Here is a 22,254-nt window from a genome sequence, read left to right as displayed (position 1 = left end):
AAGATGGGGTACTACAAGGTTGAATTTAGACCATTATCTTAAACTGGTGAATCTACAAAGTTCACAAAATATATTTGAGTTACAACAAGAAATTGTCCCTGATGTCTTTTCTTTTTTTCCTGAGATTTTAGTAGCTTTTTTTATTACATACATCATAAAAGTGTTTTGGAACATACTTGAAAATCAAAACCAGAACTTTTAGAGTTTCCAATGTTGCCACAGGGAGTTGCATCTACCATTAAGTAGATAGAGTCTGAAAACATAAAAAAATAAGGAATAGGAAATCTCAGATAGTGTTCCTCTTGGGGTAATCTTTATATAAAGCTGAGCTTTAAAATACAAATCTCATTTGCAATAAATATCTATGACTGTTTTTGACAGAAGTAGGGAGCCAATAGCATGCACTGTAAAGACTTGGACATTTCTCAGGGTATATCTGGAAACCATTACCCATTTCCAGCTCATCTTACAGACAGTGCAACCTTTTTTTTTTTTTTGGTTTTTTTTTTTAGGTTTTACATAGTCTCACCAGTGTTATATCGCAGTGCTGGAGCAGTGCTTAATGATACCCTAAAGGGAAGGCTGCTCATTAGTGGCAGTAACAAAGTAAAGCAGCTCACATAAATTAACAATCCATTCTCTCAGTATTCCTTGACTTCAGGAAGTATTAATTTTGTTTTATTCATCAGACAGAAGAGCTATAAAATGACTTGCCATGGCCATCCAAGGAGTAGGCCCAGGAACAAAATCCATCTCCTAAATTCTTTCTTGGGAGTTTAAATTTCAGCAGCTTTGGTGATAGATGTGGAAGGAGGTCTGTTCTATCAGAGAGCAGCTTCTTTGCCTTTCACATCCAAGCAAATATTCTGAATGAACAGGATCAGTGCTTTTAAAAGCAGTGCTTACCTTGGAGACAGAGTAATCCATCCCCATCAGAACACTATAATTTTGGCAGCATTTTTTCCTAAGTCTTATTTCCTATACGCAATAAGTGAGGATGATGTTAATAATGGTATCAATGTTCATGTCATAACACAAGGGAACAAGATAAGTATGGTGCCTAAACAGTAGCTCTCACAGTAGGGATTCCCATTAGTTAAAAAACATTAGAGCCATCCCTGTGTACTTCTTGTTTACCTTAACACAGTGTATTTCTACTGGGCTCTGTCCTACTCTCAATTTTTTTACAATAACTATCTTTTACAAGTAAATATTGATAAATAAATCCCACTGAATTGAACAGGATATTGTCTAAACATACATGGCAGAACATAGGCCTTATAGATTCACAAGTATTAACTTATTGCTTCAAAAGTCACATTATAAAAATAATTTTATCAACATTTCAAAACGCCGCTTAAAAACATGCTGAATTTTAACACATTAGAAAAATATCCATTCTGTTTCTATTTTGAAGGAGAGACAGAAATGAAGACACCACTGCCACATATTCTTTCAGGACTTAGACAGTTTCATCTTTACCAAGAACATACCTGTTGGAGGCAGTGCTGTGGATTCTGCTGGTAAAAACACCTGGGATGGTAAGCACTCCTGAGATAATGTGATGTCATCAAGTGCTATGCCACCTTTGAGATCTGTTCCAATTATCCCTTCAAATATGACTTGGAAATCTTCTTTTCCATCTCCAACCAAGTCCAGTGCCTTGCTCTGCCAGAAATTTCCCTGATTTCCAGTAAGAATAAGGAGGATTTTTTCATATTTTGACATAGTCATCTGGTAGACGATCAATGATCCAACTTGAGCTCCATACATATGGTAATAGAAAAATATCTGTAAGTAAGAGCAGTAGACTCTAGTATGCAGTAGGTGAGTTCAGAGATATTCTGCTACTGTATTTATCCTAATTTTTAAATGGAGTCATGTTAGCAGCACTTTGATTAAATTTTTCAAACAAAATGTAATATATGCACGCAAAAATGACTTTTTGAACTATTCCATAAACCAAACTTGGAAGCCAGCATTACAGTACTGTGACAGTTAAGACTGCATCTCTTTTAAAAAGCTTGCATGTGAATGTAAAGGAAAGAGAATACTCAGTATAAAAAAAGAAAAAGAAAAGAAGAAGAAGAAAGAAAAGCATAGAAGACAGGAGTATTTTTTAAAACAGGAAGAAGAAACTTTTTCTGAGAAGTTTTCTATTATTAAAAGTCTTTGTGATAGACTATAGCTTATAACTAGAATATTATATAATTACTATGGAAGAAAAAAGGGCGGCAGAAATACAAAACACTAGTGAAAATAAAAATAAGGGGTCATTCGATGAGAAAACAGTAAGACTTGAGTAAAAATGGGGAAAGAAATTACAAAATTCTAAGGTAAGAAAGAAATATAACATGAAAAATAAAACCACTGAAAAAATAAGCACCAATAACTATTCTCTGTTATTTTCAATTCAAGAGCAAAGGATTGCTTGTATTGCATTGGATTAAAACTTAATCTAATTCAATATTGCTTCTGACAAATATGGAATATTTGCAAGAATTATATATGACCATGAAAGAAGACAATTCATGTTATATTATGCAAGAACTTACCTACAAATTTCTTCCTAGTCTAATGCATAACACAAGCCAGAAAGAGTGAAAAATCTATCCTTACAAAAAATAATAGCAAATATTCTGATACCTCCGTAAATATTGTCGGATTATTTTGCCTTTATGTGTGAAGAGCAAAATAATTAGCAAAATAGTAGCATGAATGTTGCTTTTAACCACAGTAGTTTCAAAATTCATTGCCCTAGATTCTAGCGTGACACAACACGTGGATCACAGTTTCCATTTATTTTCAACTATAATAAATGACAGAAAGGAGTAAAACAGATTAAAACAGAGAAAGAAAACCAATTCAAAGCATGTACAAAATTGTGCTTTCTGCAAAATTCACTATATTTTCAACATATGGCATCTTCTAAGAGATGCGTTTTGCTAGCTGTCTTATGAAACAGAGAGATAATTTTAGCAAAGACTATAAACTAGAAACACTTTTAATCCTGGTTTGCTAAGAAATTATCAAGCTCAAATCACAACAACATGCTGTAGTGCTTTGTAAAATAAAAGCTTTTTTCCTTTTTCTTTTTTTCCAAACAAGAAAACCATCTGTCAGACAATATATTTTTTTGTAGCTATATTTATTTTTGTAAGCAAGTTGTTATTGTATTTATACATATTTTCCTAATGAAAGCACAATCCTTTATGTAGTTGTAGGATACACAGGGCTGGTACTGCATAATGCATATTATAAATTACATATTTCTTTCATTGTTTACTTTATTTAAGTCTCCTGCAGACTACTTACCTACAAAAATCATTCTTCTCCCAAAACTAGCAAAAAGATTCACATGTTCCTATGATTTCAAAGTGGAAATAAGATCAGGTTCTGATTCTTTCACAACATGCTTGTTTTTAATCAGAAGTATCTCAGTAATTCTGTTTACCTTAGGAGTACTATATATATGTAACCTAGAAATCAAATTCTGCGCTCCTGCCAGTATTACATCCCCACATACCTTGCATTTTTTATTCATCCTGCTTAACACAGGGCTAGAAATCCTAGCTTTGTGTCCTGGCAGCTGAAGTAAAGAATTCTTTATAAAAATGTAGTGGCCAGACACTTCTTGCAGTGTATGATCAGCAGCTGGTCCAGTACCCAGTTTAGTAGTACTGCTAGTTCTGAGGTGCCAGTCAAAATCATCATTTTCTTCTTGCTTCCAATCACAAAAATCAAACTCAAAATGACAGCGCCCAATAGTAGCACCTGAAAGATATTTGCAAGCACATGAACTTTTTTTTTCAGAAAGTTAATACACTGCTATCTTGTACACAATTATCTGCCAAGAAAAAAAAAAAAAAAAAAATCAACAGAAAGAAAGGAAAAAGCATTCATGAATCTTACTAAGCAGAGCATTTTTTAGTGTTCTAGGATTTAATTATGGTATAGGATAAAACAGAATATATGTGAAATAAATGACCATGCTCTTACTAGTATAATCAACAGTGTTATAGGTATAAAAACAACTAAATACAGCAATCTAAGTCTAGAGGTTCACACGCAGGGATCAATTGGATACTCCATAGAAAATCCAAGACATCTGCAAAAAACTATCCTTTTTTTGGAGGAACATTTAAAAAAAGAAAAAAGATACGAAATTCCTATATTTGCAGAAAAGAATCTCATCCAATTAAAAGAGCACTATAGAGACACATCCTCCATAGAGGTAAAATGTAATTGTAGGAATGTTAGTTTTGAGCTGAAACAAACCTCTAACTAGTTTATCATGTTTCCAGAATAATTCACACATTTTATTGGCCAATATGCAGATTATCTTCATTTCTCCTTTAACTGTAATTAGTCTATGAAAAAAAAGTCATAATTTTGATTGATTTTTATATGATACATGCAGTCTCTTTACTAGTTTTCCAGTTTTTAATCTCAAAACAGACAGTATGGTCAGTCAGTTGCCCACACAAATTAAGCTTAAGTCAATACACTACTTCGAAAGTCTTATCTGCCTATAAGTTTGCCTCTATATCTGTAGCTTTATTATAATGGTTACACCAATCAAACCTAAACTTGCTGAAATAAGCTGGGATTTTGCCAGAACTTTCAAAGGACTTTGACTGTGCCCTGAATATTGTTACTATCATTTCTGTAAAGGAAAGAGCTTTGAAGATAAGTTGAGGAACTGAATGGATCATCTGATCTGACAGTGTAAGGAATGACAAAAGGTTTCTCTTAAAATGTAAACAAAACCTGAACTTCTTCTAAAGTTCAGCCACATTAAAGCAGCCTTTTTTTTTTTTTTTTTTTTAAACTGGAATCTTGTCAGAAGTCTCAGTAATGAAGCTGATGAGTTAACATTCATTAAGTCTAAACATGTATCTAAACAGCTCTCTTAAAGCTGAATTCAGGTGGAAGATTTTCTTTGTAGAGGCCATGTGCATGAATGAGGACTCAAACATTTTCTTAGAACTATGAACTATTAAGCAAAAAAGTAACTTTTTATATTGTTTTATAATAGCGTTACTTTTCATCATCTTTTTCTAAAGTAAAACTCATTCTTAAATGGTAATGCTAATAAAAAAACCCCTTATGTGCTAAATACAATTACAATTTATGAAGAAATTTGTCATCATTTAAATAGAACTGCCGTTGTCTTTGGCCATATGACCGTATTGCTTTGTAATATTTCAGGATCTTAGCTAAAGAAATTCCTTTAATTAGTTGCATAAGTTATGACTCTCTGCGCGCATAACAAACATCTGCAGTAGTGATCCATGGAGGCTACTGCTAAAATTTACATACTCTGGATAAGTCTAGAAGGTGCATAGTTGGTCATGTTTTGTAAATGCAATTGACAGTCATAGCTATATACTGTTTCCTCCACATTCACTTGCTATTCTTTGCCCAACTGATGACTTTACCAGCCTTCTTAGTTTGAAGTTTTCAAGCTGTTTTTCAACAATAACACAGCTCTTCTTTGATGTTTGCAAGGAATGAAAAAACATCACAAAGAACAGAAATCTGTGCTTCCTATCATTATGTTCTCTTCAGAGGCAGTCTCTATCGTGAAATAAACAGTGAAGAAATAACTATCTTTTTTTTTTAGTGTTAATTAAGGCACTAGTCCATCAACCTCCAAAGTCACTTGAGCCAACAATCATTCAGTTTTCATGCACATGAAGTGACATTGTCAACAACAGAACTAGAAAATTTAGTTTGATGTTGCAAAACTCATACCAGAATTTGCTATCTTATGTTCTGCAAAAATTTAAATAATGATTGGAAAGGAAAAGGTTTTTATGGTCGCATTTTAATTTATTTATTACTTTCTTTACCACTTGGACAAAAATGCTGAATTCATTCTTAACTGGGGTTGCATAATGAGCAATCATATGACTTTAATACTCACATGGGGCTGTCTTTGGAGAACACATCACGGAAAATTGATAGGATAGTAATGCTCAAATCAAACCTTAAAAGTCTCCTTTTTCACTACCAAACTAACATTCTGCACTTATGAAATTTACTTTGTCTTAAAATGAATAAATAAATAAGGTTACATTATAACCAAAGAAATGGGTGTCTTGGTGTACTACACTTGCGCATAAGCTCTTTCACCAAATTCAGCAAAGAGAATAATTCTCAGTGAAATAACTTAAGATCAGACAAAGAGTGGTTCGTAATGATCTTTTCACCACATTTTCAAATACAAAAAATAACCAATAAATAAATAACTGAAATTGGAGAAAGTAAAAACTTAAGGTCTAATTGCTGTCATTGTTACTGAAAATTCTAACAAATAGCTTAGAGATAAGACATCCCTATTCTGGAAATCAATGAGAAGTCTATTAGTATGAAAAGCACCTAAAAATACAGCCCCTTTGCCATCTCCCTTCACTATACAGTATATCACTGTTACTTTGTTCATATAATTGTATTCCCTGAGAAACTGATAAATTGTAAACATAACCTCAATAAGAATGAGGCAACTTCTAATAGCATAGCAAACAATGAAGATTTGTTTTTCGAGAGTTTTCCAAAATCTTAGAGGAAAAAAAAAAAAAAAGCATTAGTACTATATAAACAGCATATTGTTACCCATTTCTCCAGAGGAAAAAAAAAAAAAAAATGCTATTAAACACTATCTTTCTTCCCATTACTACAAATGCTGTTTCTCGATATCTCTTGTAAAACTAAAATTTTACAACATTCAAACTGAAATAACTAAGAGACCTCACAATTCTCGAAATATCAAAGGAACCAGGTCCCCATTTCCCAAAGGTATTATGTTTGATATTTTTTTTTCCACTCTTAATGCATTCTTTTCATATGGAAAGCAGATTTTTATTGTGCATTAAAGACCACTGCTTTCTGAATTATACTGAGAAATTCACTAACAGCGTTTTTATTTTTCATCATATTATTTCAAACTAAACAATAGTAGTTTAATATCCTCAAAAACCAAGGAATATAATTAAATTGTTGCATATGTGTTTGCTGTTCTAAGTGATAGGCTGCCAGTGGTACTGAAGCATTCAAAATTCCCAACAGGCACATTTGTGATAACTATATATTAAAAAATAAATAAAAATAAAAAATAATTTTTAAAAAGCCCATCATACTTACTGCAAATGGCAGGATTCTCATCTGAGTTATCTGCACAGTCATTTACAAAATCACACAGTTGATCCTTCGGAATACAGTGCTTGTTGGCACATGTGAATTCCTCTAATGTGCAAGGTCTGCCTGAGATGAGCAAAGGGGAACAATCTTCAAAGGAGATATCATCCACTGCCACGTCTCCCATGTAACTGACACCACGTTTTGCCCTGAAAATAACCTAATAAAAATTACAAAAATATTAGAATAAAACACAATTAGACATACTTGAAACATAAATAGAACAGAAATGGTCTTTGCAGATCTTGGAATATGAAGTGTTATGTTCTTACTCTCATAGTGCAGTAAGCTTGTGCTTACTTGTAGAAGTTACTCACTACAGTTACTGAAGTTATCTAATATCAACCATGCACAAAAAAAAAAAAAAAAAAAAAAAAAAACACCAAAGAAAATGAATAAGTTAAACAGTTACCAGTCCCTGCTCTTCCTGCATTAATAGCAAAGAGTTTCACTCCTGTAAACTAAGCCTGAAAAATATTAGTTTGTCACTAGTAATTCCCATGAATGTTAAAAGAAATCTGAAATTCAATTAAAGGCCATCCAAGACAGAAGTAGTGGGCAATGTAACATTTTTAAATGTAGCATAGAATCATAGAATCATTTGAGTTGGAAAGGACCTTTAAAGGTCATCTAGTCTAGGTTAAGTAGAATATGTTTATGTGGCAAAAAGGGAAACAATAGGGAAACGCAGAAGATAAAAGTATCTAAAGCCAGTTTTCTGGAGAGCATGTGAAATACAAATACACACCTGAAAATCTGAACGAATTCCCAAGAACACTTCGGCTCTATTCCATTTTGGACCTTGGCTGCCACTTTGAGTCCATAACGTAGAAGTTTTATTACCAGTTTTACAGAGTAGCTAAAAGGAAATTCAGGTCACAAAAAAGTTTTTCCATTACAAACTCACTCCATGTTTCTCAACTTTGTCCAAAGTATCTTCTATAATTTAATTATATACCACCATTAAATATGAAGTGCAAAGGGATTGGTTGATATAAACCACAGTTTGATTAAAATGATGCTTTAGAACTTTCTCATCTACTCACAAACACTTTCTGCTCAGGTATTTAAGTGGACTAAGTTACCATTTAACTTAGCTGGAATGTCTAGTCACAAATAAAAAATGTTCAGCAAAAGGTCAAGATTCATTTGTAAAACATGAAAAACAAAATTATTTAACAAGTTACTGAAAAATGTAATGGTTTGTGCATCCATTAGACTGCATTCAATTGCTCCATTTAAGTTCCAAGAAAAATGTTATGCCTTGATTCTTTATCAAACTTTTTTTTTTCTCTTCTACAGAAAAAACAAACAAACAAAAAAACTTATTCTTTCCTACTAACATTCACAGTTTATCTCTATGAACAACAGAAGACTATTTTAAAAACCTGTTGAACTAGAGAAAACTAACACTTCAACACTAGCACAAAATCCTCAGTATTCTTTGCTACAACATCTTGAACATCCAGATTCAACTGAACTAAAAATAACAGCAAGATGGGAGTGTGAGGAAGTGCGTTAAGTCTTGTTTCCAGGCAACATTCACAGAGATAGACATCAGTTCACTAGTTGCCTGCACCAGTTCTGCTTTCAAGGATTTATTGCTACTCTGCATAATCTTCTTAGGGCAGCCCCAACATTCTTTATCTTAATGAAAAAAAAGAACTTTGAAAATTTTCGCAGTCCCAAGAGTTTGTATCATACTCCATAACAGGTAAGCTTTGGCAAGCAAATAGCAGATACTGGAAGCTGAAGAGCTTCCAGTCCAGAGGAAAAAAGAAACAGGTGTAATATTTTGAATAGAATAGAAAAACAAAGTGACATCTGGCTTTATAGACAAGAAAAACTGCTACAAAAAAGATGAATTTTAAGGAATAAAGATAAAAATAGAGAAAAACGGGTTTCATGTATTATTTAAGATGACTATGGAGTGCTGAATAATAGATTTTTCTTACTCTTATGCAGATACTGTATAGGTATATCTATACAGACACATGAGATTATATATAGAGCAATACATACAATTTCACACATACTTTAAATTATTTAAAAAATTATAAATCCAATTCCTTTATCAGAAGTTCGTGTGTTCTCTGATATCATGCTGAATGTTGTAATTTTATGGTGAAACATGGCCATAAATTTAAGTCCCATCAAAATTTAGGCCTTCTCTTACACCGTAATCTAAATGAAAGCCCTGTGCATTTAAATTACTTGGCAAGTTACTGAAAACTGACTGCTAATTCTTTGTTAAAGTTATCCATGCCAAGTCAGAGAGCAGAAAGTGAAGAAAAATAGTTCCAGCTAATATTCAAGTGTAGGTTGCACAATAATGCAACAACTTATAGGTGTTTAACTTATAGAACCACGAAAAGACATTCATGCATTTGAATAGCAGGAGTCTTCAATATATCCTAGACAACATTTCATGCCACGGATATAAACTAACATGCAAAAATCTAAACTTACGAATTAAATAAAAAGAGGTAGGCATGGGAGAGAAGACTAATAAAAGTAGTAACAAATCTGCAATGTTCAACCACATAAGATTCACATTCATATAAGACTTATAAAACTTAAAAGAAAATAAATTATCTAAATAATTTTATATTCCACATTATTTCTACATTTATAGTTAATTGAATAATTAAGCAAATGAAGTAAGACAACAATTAACAATGTTTAAAATACAGTGACTTTGTGATTTGGCTTTGGTATATCTTAAAAATTGATTAAGCTGTAGATGGAAAAAAAAATCAATTAAGTAATAGAGTGAAATTGTGGTCTCCTACTAGAAACTATAGAATCACAGAACAAAAAGAGTTGGAAAATACCATTAAGCTCATTCAGTGCGACCATCAGCCCATCCTCATCATGCCCACAGACCCACATCCCCCAGTGCAACGTCTCCATGTTTCTTGAACAACTCCAGGGACTGTGACTCCACCACCTCCCCGGCAGCCTGTGACAGTTCCCTGCCACTCTTTCTGAAAAGAAATTTTTCCTAATACTCAACTTGAATCTCCCCGGCACAACTTACGGTCATTATCTACATTGTTACCTGGCTGTGGAACTGAGAAAAAAAAAAAATTTCTTTCACGGTGCCACCTTGCTACTGTGATTAACTAGGCTGTTTATTTGTGTAAAACTATCTGTGGACATGCTTCTAAGCAGCGTGGCTTCCCACACTCTAAAGAAAATCTGGGACCTTACAGCAAATGCAAAGAGGCCGCAATTCACTGATCTGTTCCAAATCTTTAAGCTAAGAGTGAGCCATCTTTATGCCCTCTTCTCCAACTAATTCTGATAAACTAAAATCTGAGCACTTGTTGATGCCCTAGCAAGATCTCTATTTTTTCATGGGAGAAAAAAATAAATTAATTGTTTAATAGTAGGTTAAGAATATATAAGGTGTGCTTCCTCTGAGCAACTAGCTAATCAGATACACAGGCTGGAGAACACCATATCTTAGTTTTTTAGTATCACACAGTTTAATTGGCCACATTATTTTGAGTTTCAAAAATCCATCTCTGATGCTGTAAATTACTGTATAACACTCATGGGAACTTGCATGATTGTTACTCTGATGCGTGGAGAACAATATTCTTGCTTTATTCAGTCACTTTGCAGTGACATTTTTTATCTACAAGCTGCTGAACAAAACAGATATCCTATCAATAAATATTTTGATTTTAACTGGAGTGAAGAAAAGGGTATGAATAAAAAAGTTTGTTATTGTTAAGTCATAGAAATAGAAGTATGATTAATCTTTGAGAAATAAATGTTACACTTTCAAATGAATAACATAGCAATAAGAAGTTTCTAAAAAATGTCAAAATGAATTTTCATACAATTACTTTTATTTCAAACTCCTACATTCATCCAAAAACCTAAATTTCCAAATATCTATTGCTGTTTTTCAGTGTCAAGAGTTATTATGCATTTCAAGGCTTTTTTCTTGTACCGAAGTTCCAGACTTGGCACATGCTTAAAGATCATCATTTCAGTTTGTTGTAAAATGTTTTTCACAGCATACTCAAGCTAATGCTTCCCTCCAATCAAAACATATTGAGAGCAGTAAAGCATTAGCAATTGCTCATTTTCATTAACTGACAGCCTGGACTCTAATGAAACTAAATGACAAGGCATTAATTTCCTCCCATAAATTTCAGACAGTAAGAATGAAGGAAAACAAAGTACACCTTCATACCTCCAGAGAGCCTATTGTTGAACCATTCATATGGTTCCAAAATGTAATTTTGCATTTGGGTCCTGTAAAGGAAATGACTGGTGTAACAATATCAGCAGTGCAACCATATTCTCCATTTGAGCTGTCAGCAAACAGATACATGCCTTCTTCAGTATTCCTGTCCAGAGAGAAAAGGTTTTCTTTATTAAAAAAAGAAAAAATAAAATAAAATTAAGTTCCAGTTGCATTGAAGTGGTAATATTTCCTTTACATATATTACATTTACTATCTGGGTACATAGATGCCTTTTAATTCATCAATGTATTGCCAGAATGGCACAGAATCCCTTGAAAAGGCATTTGGTACTTTTGTATCATATCTGAACAAAGAAAATCACAGAGCTAAGTCTTCCTTTACACAGGGTCAGATATCTGAGCCTGGAGGGACTTTTAGTCCCTTACATCAGCGAAATCAGCGACCTACTCAAAGCTGGTGTACATATGGACATCCTCCTGGCCTGGAGGTAAAATATTTCAAGACACTGAATGAAATTCTTTATGCTGAGAAAGATGACACTGCCTTTGTGGTGTGGATCAGACTTTGATATATATATATATATATCAAAGTATACTGAGAGACAGTTTTAGGGTTTCAGGTTGCTGAGATTAAGTTCCTAAAAAAGTTGCCTTTCAAAGACAACGCAGCTGTTGACCAAATAAAAGATTCTGTTCTCTTTTACAGAGTTGCACAGAGATATTGCACAATCAGTGCTTCATTAAGCTATGAATGTTTCCAACAGGACCTTACAAACTTGATGATGGAACCTACATTTAAAAAATTTCCTTACCTGAAATATCTTCATTAGAGTTTCCCATATTTTCTGTTTGCCTATTGGTGTATTTTTTTCAATCTAGTAAAGTGCCTGTGAAATCTTGTTGCCAAATCTTTAAAAATCTTAAATAAACATATTTTTTAATTTCTTCATTGCTTATCTGAAAATGACTCCTCTCATATTGCAATACCTACACTGAACTCATGACTGATTATTTGAATGATTAAAAAAAACCCCAAAGTTGGTGTATACAGGTTTATTACTGTAAACTTACAAAAATGGCAGATTAAATGTATTGTGATAATTTGCATGTAGAAATAATTTTAAGAGTCAACTTATATTAATTATAGCCCATCACGCAACATGGAGACTGATGAATTCTGTCATTCAGTCACTTTAGGAGTAGAACATTCTAAACACATGACATAGAATAAAATAGGGTAGAAACAAGCAAAATTATACTTACACAGCAATTTTCTCTAAGGATTTGAAATCCTTTAATAAATTCATTAATCCTTAGAATCACAGGTGGAAGAACTTTTGACAGATTGACAGACTGCAAACAGCCTAATCTTCCTGGATATCTGAGGGTAAAGTTTCACCAATATCTCCTTATCTTTTCTATAACCTTTGGCTGATCTTAAGCATGTATTTAAATGAAAATCTTTTTCCATCTCTTCCTCTTTCTTGACAATTGGATGTAAAAATTTTGCTTCATAGGAAAATTAAAATCTAGTAATAGCAGTTGATAAAAAACAAACAAACAAAAAAAAAAACAAATAACAAAAAAAAAAACCCAGCTTTTGTCAAATAATTGCAAAGCAACATCTAGGTCATTGTTACACAGAATACTGCTTCCATCTTCCCTGGTCTCTTATTTGAAAAATTAACAGGAGATCTGCTATAGTCTTGGAAAACTAGAGAAAATATACTGAGAGGTGAAAATATTAGACAATTTTGATAGCAAAAGTCGTTTTGGTACAGAAATCCCAGGTTATTTCCTTCAGCAAGGTAATGTAATTATTAGAACTTCCATTGGTCAGAATAATGGGAGCACTTTTAATTACCTGCAATACAAACTTTTACTCATAATGCACTTCCTGGAGGCTTCCCAAAACCTTATTTAACATGCAAGACTGAGAGAATCATTCTATTTGCAGTTGTTAGGAAGGATGTGTGTAAAATAGTTTCAAAGGTAAAAAGGAATAGAAGTGGATTATTGCCATAACATATCTATAGCATGGAAAGATGACTCACAGCTGTAAACTGCTGATATAATTGCTGTACTTAAATAGAGAAGGGAGTACTACTAAAATATCTCATAAAATGAAGGAATTTATGCAGGGAAAGATTACATTGTTTTGCAGACAGTTTCTTACATGTTAACACCAAATGGATAAAATAAAGCACATTTTTTAAAATAGAAATGAAATATGCGCAAGAAGTCATGATCAACAGTTTTACTACCACTTATAGAATAGAATTAACTACTCTGCAGGATTGTAATGTCGTTTCTTATAAAAGAAATGCCCAAAATTTTTGAGAAAAAAATAACAAATCTTTTTTCTAAGCCATGTAGAAGAGGATACTTTGAAGGAGTAAAAATTTTATAAATACTTCTTGAAGTGTGAGGCAAAACTGCACTTTGCAAAGATCAAACATTTTAATGGGCTGGGAATCATTGATAAAGACAAGAGCTGCCAGGGAGAAGAGTAATGATCTGGAATTCTGAATCCTCTCCACAATTTTATTTTTGTTTTCAGAAGCAAAAGACAGAAGTGGCCCTGAAGCTTTTCTTTTATTGCTGTATCATGGCAATGTAGACATCTTTATAATTACTGCATGAATTTACATAAGTAGCATAAGTATTTGCATATGAACTACTGCAAAAAATATGCTCAAAATATAGAAAAACATATACTTACCAAATTACCCGAAAGCTTGTATGACTTGAAAATAAAACAATTAAAATAACTTTTCCTAACAAGCTGCAGCGACAGCTGAAAACTTTGACACATATACAGTTACAAATATTTCCAAATAATCTGCGTTTGGTATATTTATTTTTTTTCTTTCTTTCTTTTCTTTCCTCCGAAGAAATCTATTTCTTCCAGGTAGGAATACTGAATTTCTTTTATTTTTATCTCATTTCTGATTTTTCTACCAGTCTTGTCTGGCGGTACAAGAATACTGAATTCTCTTCAGGTCTACAAAAATATTTTAAAATTCTGAATTTAATTGTCATCCGGGAATTCATGTCCTCAGTAGCCCAAGAATGCTCAAATTTCCCCCAAAAAGAACAAAATTTAAAACCAATATGAGAAGCAAAATCAGGGATTCCTGCACTGTGGCCTAAGAATGTTGTACAGTACTGAGAACAACATTCAAGGGGGCTGAGTTGAAAATAGAATGAAAAAGAGATCTGAAAACTTACTCAATATTCTGGCTGTAAAAGCTGTGGCAAGTTCAGAACAGTCAGTGAGATCTGTTTGAATGAGCAACAGATTACAATCAACAGTATGATGAAAATTCAGACATCCATCTCTTACTTGCTGTCTTTGACTGGATATTTTTCCTGAAATTGGACCAAAATCACATCTCTATCTGGATAATTAAAGAACCTTGGGTAATACACTTCACTGGGTGATGCCTGTTGAGCAAAGGAGTGTGCAGTTGAAAAAAATGTTAAGGATGTATGGGAAAGTAACGAGAAAGAGAAAGATCAGAAGAGGCTGGATAAATACGTTTCTGCTGTCTTCACTCCTCTGACTTACCTATGCTGTTAAAGTTCACACTTCCCTCATACTTCTAGTAATAGCTACTTGATGCATTGCCCATCATGCACATTGTTTCTGCCAGAAGGCAGCACTTGATGCGGAAAAGAGAGAGTTTGAGGCCAGTGGCCAAGGTTTTATTCAAGATGTATAATGCTGGTGAATCTGAAGGAAATTTGGAAGGCCATGCTTCTATAGTAGAGATGAAGAGAAAGGAGAATGAGAGAACATCACATTGTTTCTGTGGTATCTGTATTTGCTATGCATTCACTATCTGCACCAGAAAAAGTTTGATTACTTATCTTTCAGTAGATTATATAGGATAGCCTATTACAAATCATAACATACAAACAGAACTTTTACAGCCTCTGTCTTAAAGTGACTTACATGTAACATATTCACTGGTTTCAAAAGGGCCCTTTCCTGAGTGAAGGATTGCAGCTGTGAAAATACTACTGCAGAAAAAGAATCAATATCACAACAGCTTAGGTTGGAAAGGACCCTTCAGATCATCTAATTGAAACCCTCTCCCACTATAGGCAGGGACATCACCCACTAGACTGAACAAGTAAAATGGGTAAGTTCCATAAAACTTACAGGATAATGAGAACTCCAATAACCTAATCGATTCCACTGCATAGAAGAGGAAGATTTTCTGCATGAAACACTTCCAATCACTTAAATTCTAATAGGTTTTAAATAGACAGTAATTCAAATCAGTGCTGAACAACTAGAAAGAATATATATATTTCAGGATTTTCAATGAAATTTAAGCATTTCTGTAAACTTTTCTTATAATAAAACTGAAAGGAATCAGAAGTCAGGAATGCAAATCCTTAGTACTAGAATTTTGTGATAAATTTAATTTCAAATACTGGTAATTTCCAAAAGAAGTAACATTTTGCTGTAATTTTAAAAATACTTTCTATCTAGTCACCTCCCATTTCATTAGCATTTAGCATTCACAAGTAATTAACTTAGAACAAAAAGTAGTACTGCCATGCCAACTGCCATGTCATAATGTAGACATACTCTTGGAAAATGATGTTCCAAGATCTTCTGTTACAGAAGATATCATTTAGCTATGTTTACAGAAAGTTGCCTATACATTTCCGACTTCCACAAATCTACTTCTTCTGAGTCATTTTGGATTAGTTTAATATTTCTTTTTTTTTTTTTTTTCCTTATGCCTTGCATGTGAAATTACTATAAAACGATCAAGCTCTTTTACTTTATTAATATTATAAGAGTCTCCTGCACCTCAAATATCTTCTTTTCTCCTTGGACCAATGTTCATTTAGATATTTGCATCTGCAGATGTTCAATCTTTTTTTAAACCTAGTTACTAAACTAGATTTCTGCACTAATAGGGACATAAAATCAGGGTTCTTTAAAACAGTCATATAACTATGGTACATGAATTTACCAATTTACCTCTCTACTTTATTTTTCATTATTTGCTTATTATACTGTATGGCAAAGCTCTGGTACAGAAAATTTTGCAGGTGTTACTATGAAAGCCTTATTGATCAGGAATTTCTTTGTCTCCCATGGGAAGAGTCTTTTTATCCCATGATTTTCTAATCAAAATCTCAAAGTCATCACTGCATCCCAAGCACATTTTAAAACTGGATCAGGTGCATGGATTGAGCAAAGCTTAGAATTGCCTTTTTAGCACTTACCAAATTCAATATTTTTCTCTAAAAAACATTTCCATACTTGCTTTGGATTCATTAAACACACACACAAAAACTGCTTTTAAATATGTAAATAAATTTACTGTTTTCCATCAGTTTCTCATCAACAAATGGCTTCCGTGTCTTAACTGAATTACTTTGATGGCTGTGTATAATTCTAGATTATTTTACCAGAAACATTTATCTGAAATTTGCTACTAATGATCTCAGACTTCTTTACTGAGAATGGCTTATTTCTCTGAAATGCTCTACAGTCACCAAAAATTCAAAGTTGAGCTTCTTGTTCTACAGAGGAACAAGGGGAGACTGGAGACATTTTCAGTGCAATGTTACATTGATGTTTTTTTTTCAGAGTGCACTACAACTGCATGTCATCCTCATTCTGTTAAAGAGCTGTAACCAGATGAAATATTATGTATTCTCAGACAGTACTTTAGAAACAGAGAGAAGAGGCAGGAGAGTAGAGAACTAGTGAAAGAATGGAAATCAGTAATACTATAAACATTTTAAAATACATTTCTTTTTGTTGTCTCATTACCTTTTTCCCCAAGTCTCTATTCTGATGTAACATTTACACATTCAACTCAAGAATCACAAGAACTGTACATACATAAGTACAATATACATGGGAGACAGTGGTAAACACATTCACTGTAGCACATACAGTAAGCTCCTCTTAGCATGGCTGATATACTCCTTTCCTTTTATTTTCCATATTCTAGGTGGTGCAATAACCACATTCTCAAAATAAGCTGTTGAGCCTGTAAGACTTAATTTTGCATTTTTCACTTCACTACAAATAGGGTTCTCAACTGAGATAGATAGATATGCGCACACAGTTATCTAAATGATACTACTGAGAACAGCTCTACGGAGCATAAAAACATTACATAAAGCTCATATCTCTCTTTCACTTATACCTAAGTGTAAGTACCTCTAGTGCTCTCAGGTATCATTAATCCTCTCAGAGTTTTAAAGATTTGTTTTAATGTATTGTAATTAATTTCTGCGCTGCTAAGAAATTCCTGCTTGAAAAAATAACAGTCAGCACAGCCTAAACAGAAGGAGACAGGAAGTTTAACATAAATAAATCATATTGAAACACATCAAACTCTTCAGACACTCATCAATACAAAATGACAAACACAGAATCGGTGTAGTAAAAACTTCCTGTGGCATATTGCTATGAGGTATGATTTTGTATTCAGGATGCCATTTCTTTTGGCGAGGAAGATTTTTTTTTGGTGCTTCTGGTTGGAATGTAGACAATTTGCCCATCAGCCATTTCAAATCTGTTCTATACATTTTAAACGCATTGAAGCTGTTTGGGGGATTGTCTCTGTGAAATAGGGATTCTGATTCAAGGATGCAAATTCGGAAAGTTTCCTTTTTCTTTTTTTTAAAGTAAATTAATGAGAAAAAAAGCTGTAATTTCATTTCTGTTAGCACACTGTTAAGAAGTATATTGCTTGTTAAAATAGTAAGAGAAGCAGAAGTCTCCTCTAGAAGACTTCTAATTAAAAAGAAAAACAAAAAAAGACAACAACACAAAAAACACAAAAAGCACACCCATGCTGTCCAGAGCGTATCACGAACAAAGCTGTAGAGAAAAAACTGTAATTCTACAAAGGAATCATAATTACTTTTTGTAGATTAATCTGTCACTATTAATCAGATAAGAATAAAAGAATACAAAGGGCCATGCAGATTTGGCTGGAGAACAGACTGGAAATTTATGTGTTTTTTATAGTAATAGAATGTAATCACAGCAGAGCAGAGACGACTGGAGGTAGTAAGTCAGCCCTGGGACAATTTTGTGTTTCGTGCTAAGGGCCACACTCCCATAGTACAGCAATAGGAACCAGCATTAGCTAAAATTAGACTGGAGCTAATCAGTACTGATATACCATTTATAGTCAGCAGCACTGACATACCATTTATAGTCAGAGAAGAGAGCACTCAATGCTGAATAAACCTCAAATCTGATGCGCTTCAGATTTCATTCTGTTTCACTAGCTGAGCAGGACCTCATGGAAGTAGCAGCCACCGTTTCAAAAACATTAGATCTCTTGCTCAGGCAAATCATAATTGCTGCACATTCCTGTACAGCTGTGCTTTTTGTAAGGATTGTTCATTTGCAAATTTTGAAAATCTCTCTGAACTTATATATGTTTTTTTCAAATATCACAACTACTCTTTGAAATCGCATAATATGTTGGGTACATTAAGAGCAGAAATTGTATCACTGAATTAAGGTTTCCTTAAAATATCAGAAGGCTAAAGTAACAGATCTTGTGACATCCAGGAATTCAAGCCTAATTAATTTAGCAGAAAATAAGCATGCCTTTATAATTGAACATTAGAGCTAAGATGTTTTTAACTAGCCCAATCCCCTTTTCTACTTTTTGCTTTGTTCAGTCAGCGTCATTGTTCTCAGAAAATATCTGTTCAAACTCTCTCAAGATTTACCAACAGCACTTAAAACTACTGCAGCATTACCAACTCACACAGCAAATGGCCTCAGAGATGAAAGACCTTGCGTTTTGATCATAACATACAAGTCACTGACTGTTAGTTGGATTTTCTCCATTGGAGATTTTAGCCTCATGGCTTCTGACTGACACAGAGCTAAGATTAATTCACGGTGTTTCCATGGCTCATCTGAACCTGCCACAACTCGTTAGCATTCTGTCATATCTCCATAAATCCTGTGAGGTTGAAAGCAAAGGGAAACAATGAGAATGAATTTTCTTCTCAAATAACTAAGCTTAGGGTGAAAAAGTCAATCTAATTTCTAATTACTTTAGGCATTAGCTTTAATTAGCAATTTCATACATTTCAGCATAGTAAGGAATTGTACTTTGCTGTAAAAACTGCTTAACAAATATATTTTTATTTAGCATCAAATGTCTAATACCTATGGTCTTTTTAATTGCCCTACTGTCACCTCAGATATTTACCAGCATGCACAGTAAAGCAGCATTTATGATACTTTGCCAGTACTTTAATGAAGTAACACAAATTAGTCCTTATTTCACAGCCACTTTGAGAACAAACATACCTTATGCTGCACCTTGTTCAAAAAACACTGCAGAAGTAAACCTATTTTCTGTACCTTGATTATCTGAATGAATTGTCACAAACTTTTTTCCTGATCAATGAGCTAATCAAGATTTCTAGAAAGGCTATAATTACTGTACAGTACTATCAAAATAATAAACACAACAGTGGTAATACGTTACATTGATCTTCTTGGATAGATAGGAAGACTAAATTTGTTTTTTAAAAAAATGGCTGAATCACCTATATGAGAGAATATGTCTCTAAGTGCTTATAAGGCTAACAGAATTCATCTTCCTGTGACACCTACATTGCAAGTCACTCTAGGGAAAACATGAGAATATATGTACTTTTGAGAAATGAAACTGAAATCTTCTATGCTTTTAATGAGAGATCTGCACATAAGAACATGAATGTCTGAGGGTCAGCATCTAAACTTCACATAGAACCATTGTTATGTGAATCTAAGATTCAGGTGAAATGACAAGTATTACAGTAGTGAAAAAGCCAGTTTAAGATACATAAATGAAAGAATATTAACTATCCTGGAGAAGACTTCATCAGGACATATGGAAGCCCAATCCCAGTATCACAAAAGGATTTAAAAACTTTTCTATTTTGGGCTTAAAGTTCCTTGAACGATGAAGATGTCTGGAAAGAAAAACAAAGCACTAGTATGAAGTTAGTTGGAGGACAAGAAAACTTGGAAAAAAACTCTCCTACAATGGTCAAGGAATTATTTGTCTTTGCTGAGAGTGTTGAGAGAACAGAGATCACCAGCTACCTTTCTGGCAAGGCAGAAACTGGAGGAGAGGTGGCCTTTGTTCCTCCCCCTTTCTCCAGTTTAGAACTTCATTTTTTTTTTGCCTCTGATTTCCAGATTTGCACATCCTTCCATCCAGGCACTAGCAGGCTGATGCAGCAGTGATTTTCTACTTTTTGTTCTTATGAATTATTCTCATGTCCTTAGACCTGCGAATACTGTGACAGCGATGTATCTATTAAATCAGGTTTCCTACGGGGTAGGGATTACTACTTAAGAAACAGGAGTTACGATGTTATTTTCTTTCATGTCTCATTTTATACCTTTCAGTTCCCTTTGAAAGGGGAAGAAAAAGAAAAGAAAAAATAGATGTAAAAGGAAAAAAAGACAAGAATGAAATTATAGATATCAGTGGAATTTCCCAATAACTACCCAGTAATATTCACACCCAAAGTCACCATCTAATCAGCGTTCAACATTTGCTGTAGATCATCACAGTGTGCTTCAATAGCCATAAAAGCATTTTAAGCAGAGAAAAACAAAGAAACAAAATATAACGGTAGGGAGATCCTGATGAAATATAGCTAGCTCTTAGTTTCTGTTACAAGAGTATTACAGGGGAAAATATGCTGTAACAGAGAGTTCTAAGTTGGGAGATTGTTGACTGAGCTGGCCATTTTTCCCTCTAATCCCTTGTTTTGTTCTTATTGCTATTGGCTCGGTTCTTAAATAAAAAGAAAGCCTCACTTTTAGTGTCAGCACATCCCATCAAATATGAACTGTCCAAAAAAATCTTTCTGCATGTAAGCCTGTCTCATGAACACTGATTCCTTGCACAGTGATTTTCAGGTCAAAGTTAATCAGGTCTCTGTCCCCTTCACACCAAATATTTCTTAACTGTACTGAAGAACAGTTTTGGAGACTACCTATGATTTGCCATGCACCAAGAATGTATTCAGTGTAATTTCAATGTTTCTTTTCTTATAACATCTCTGTCAGGGCCAATGACACAGAACAAAGGAGATCTGTACATATAATAAAAGGATGGGTTTTGTTATATTAATTGAAACAGTGTAAAAAAAAAAAAAGTGCTTTTAAGTAGTTAAACTCAGTTTTCTTCCCCCCTTTTTTTTTTTTTTTTTTTTAAGAATTAGTGCCCTCTGGGACTACAATTTTTTCATCTACAGTGAAGTTCTTCGACTCAGTTCTCTTTTCAGCTGTCAAAAACTGTTTTAAAGTATATTACTTTGAAGACTCTTGTCATGGTTCTATGTTTTTGTTTTTTTGTTTTTGGATTTCAGTATTCCACATCAAAACATCATGTAGTGTACGGGGCATTAAAGTGTCACTGCCCCAATCCCAGCTACCTATCCCTGTACATTACAGCAGTCACGGGATCTGGCCCTTCCAGGTGGGGGGGGTGCTCTCTTGCTGCCTGGCAGTGGGTGCTGGAGGGTGCTTTCCTGGCCGTTCCAAGCTTTTCAGGTTTGAATCGGTCCCGGGAACTCTCTCTCTCTCATCTTGTCTGATTTATTAATCTCAATTTCAATTAAATTGTATATATTGTGTTATTTTGTATTCCAATATTATAGTAAAATAAGTTTTCCTCCATAGATTGCTGCCGCTGCTCTTTTCCTCCCTTCCTTCCTTCCCATTTTTTGTGGGACTGGGGTGGGGGGGAGGGCAAAGGCCTGTCGCCCCTGTCACGGACATAGATTGATCTGGTCAACTCCGTGACA

General features: G+C 33.8%; 1 protein-coding gene across 3 annotated transcripts in view; it reads right to left on the bottom strand.

Moving 5' to 3' along the window:
• Positions 1-22,254, bottom strand: part of MALRD1 (MAM and LDL receptor class A domain containing 1) — a 207,557-nt gene that overhangs the window by 118,999 nt on the left and 66,304 nt on the right. For all 3 annotated transcript variants that reach the window (XM_042817546.1, XM_042817544.1, XM_042817545.1), the window contains exons 21-25: positions 11,411-11,567; positions 7,949-8,059; positions 7,147-7,360; positions 3,527-3,774; positions 1,494-1,791 (exon numbers count right to left, since the gene is read on the bottom strand). In XM_042817546.1, coding sequence (XP_042673480.1) covers positions 1,494-1,791; positions 3,527-3,774; positions 7,147-7,360; positions 7,949-8,059; positions 11,411-11,567 — 1,028 coding nt within the window. The remainder of the gene's footprint in view (positions 1-1,493; positions 1,792-3,526; positions 3,775-7,146; positions 7,361-7,948; positions 8,060-11,410; positions 11,568-22,254) is intronic.

This window comes from Centrocercus urophasianus, unplaced genomic scaffold, assembly GCF_019232065.1.
Source record: "Centrocercus urophasianus isolate 14NV4802_14NV808 unplaced genomic scaffold, USGS_Curo_1.0 seq_16, whole genome shotgun sequence".
Classification (NCBI taxonomy): domain Eukaryota; kingdom Metazoa; phylum Chordata; class Aves; order Galliformes; family Phasianidae; genus Centrocercus; species Centrocercus urophasianus.
The sequence above is the reverse complement of the archived record's forward strand: the minus strand, read 5'-3'. Positions and strand labels throughout refer to the sequence as shown.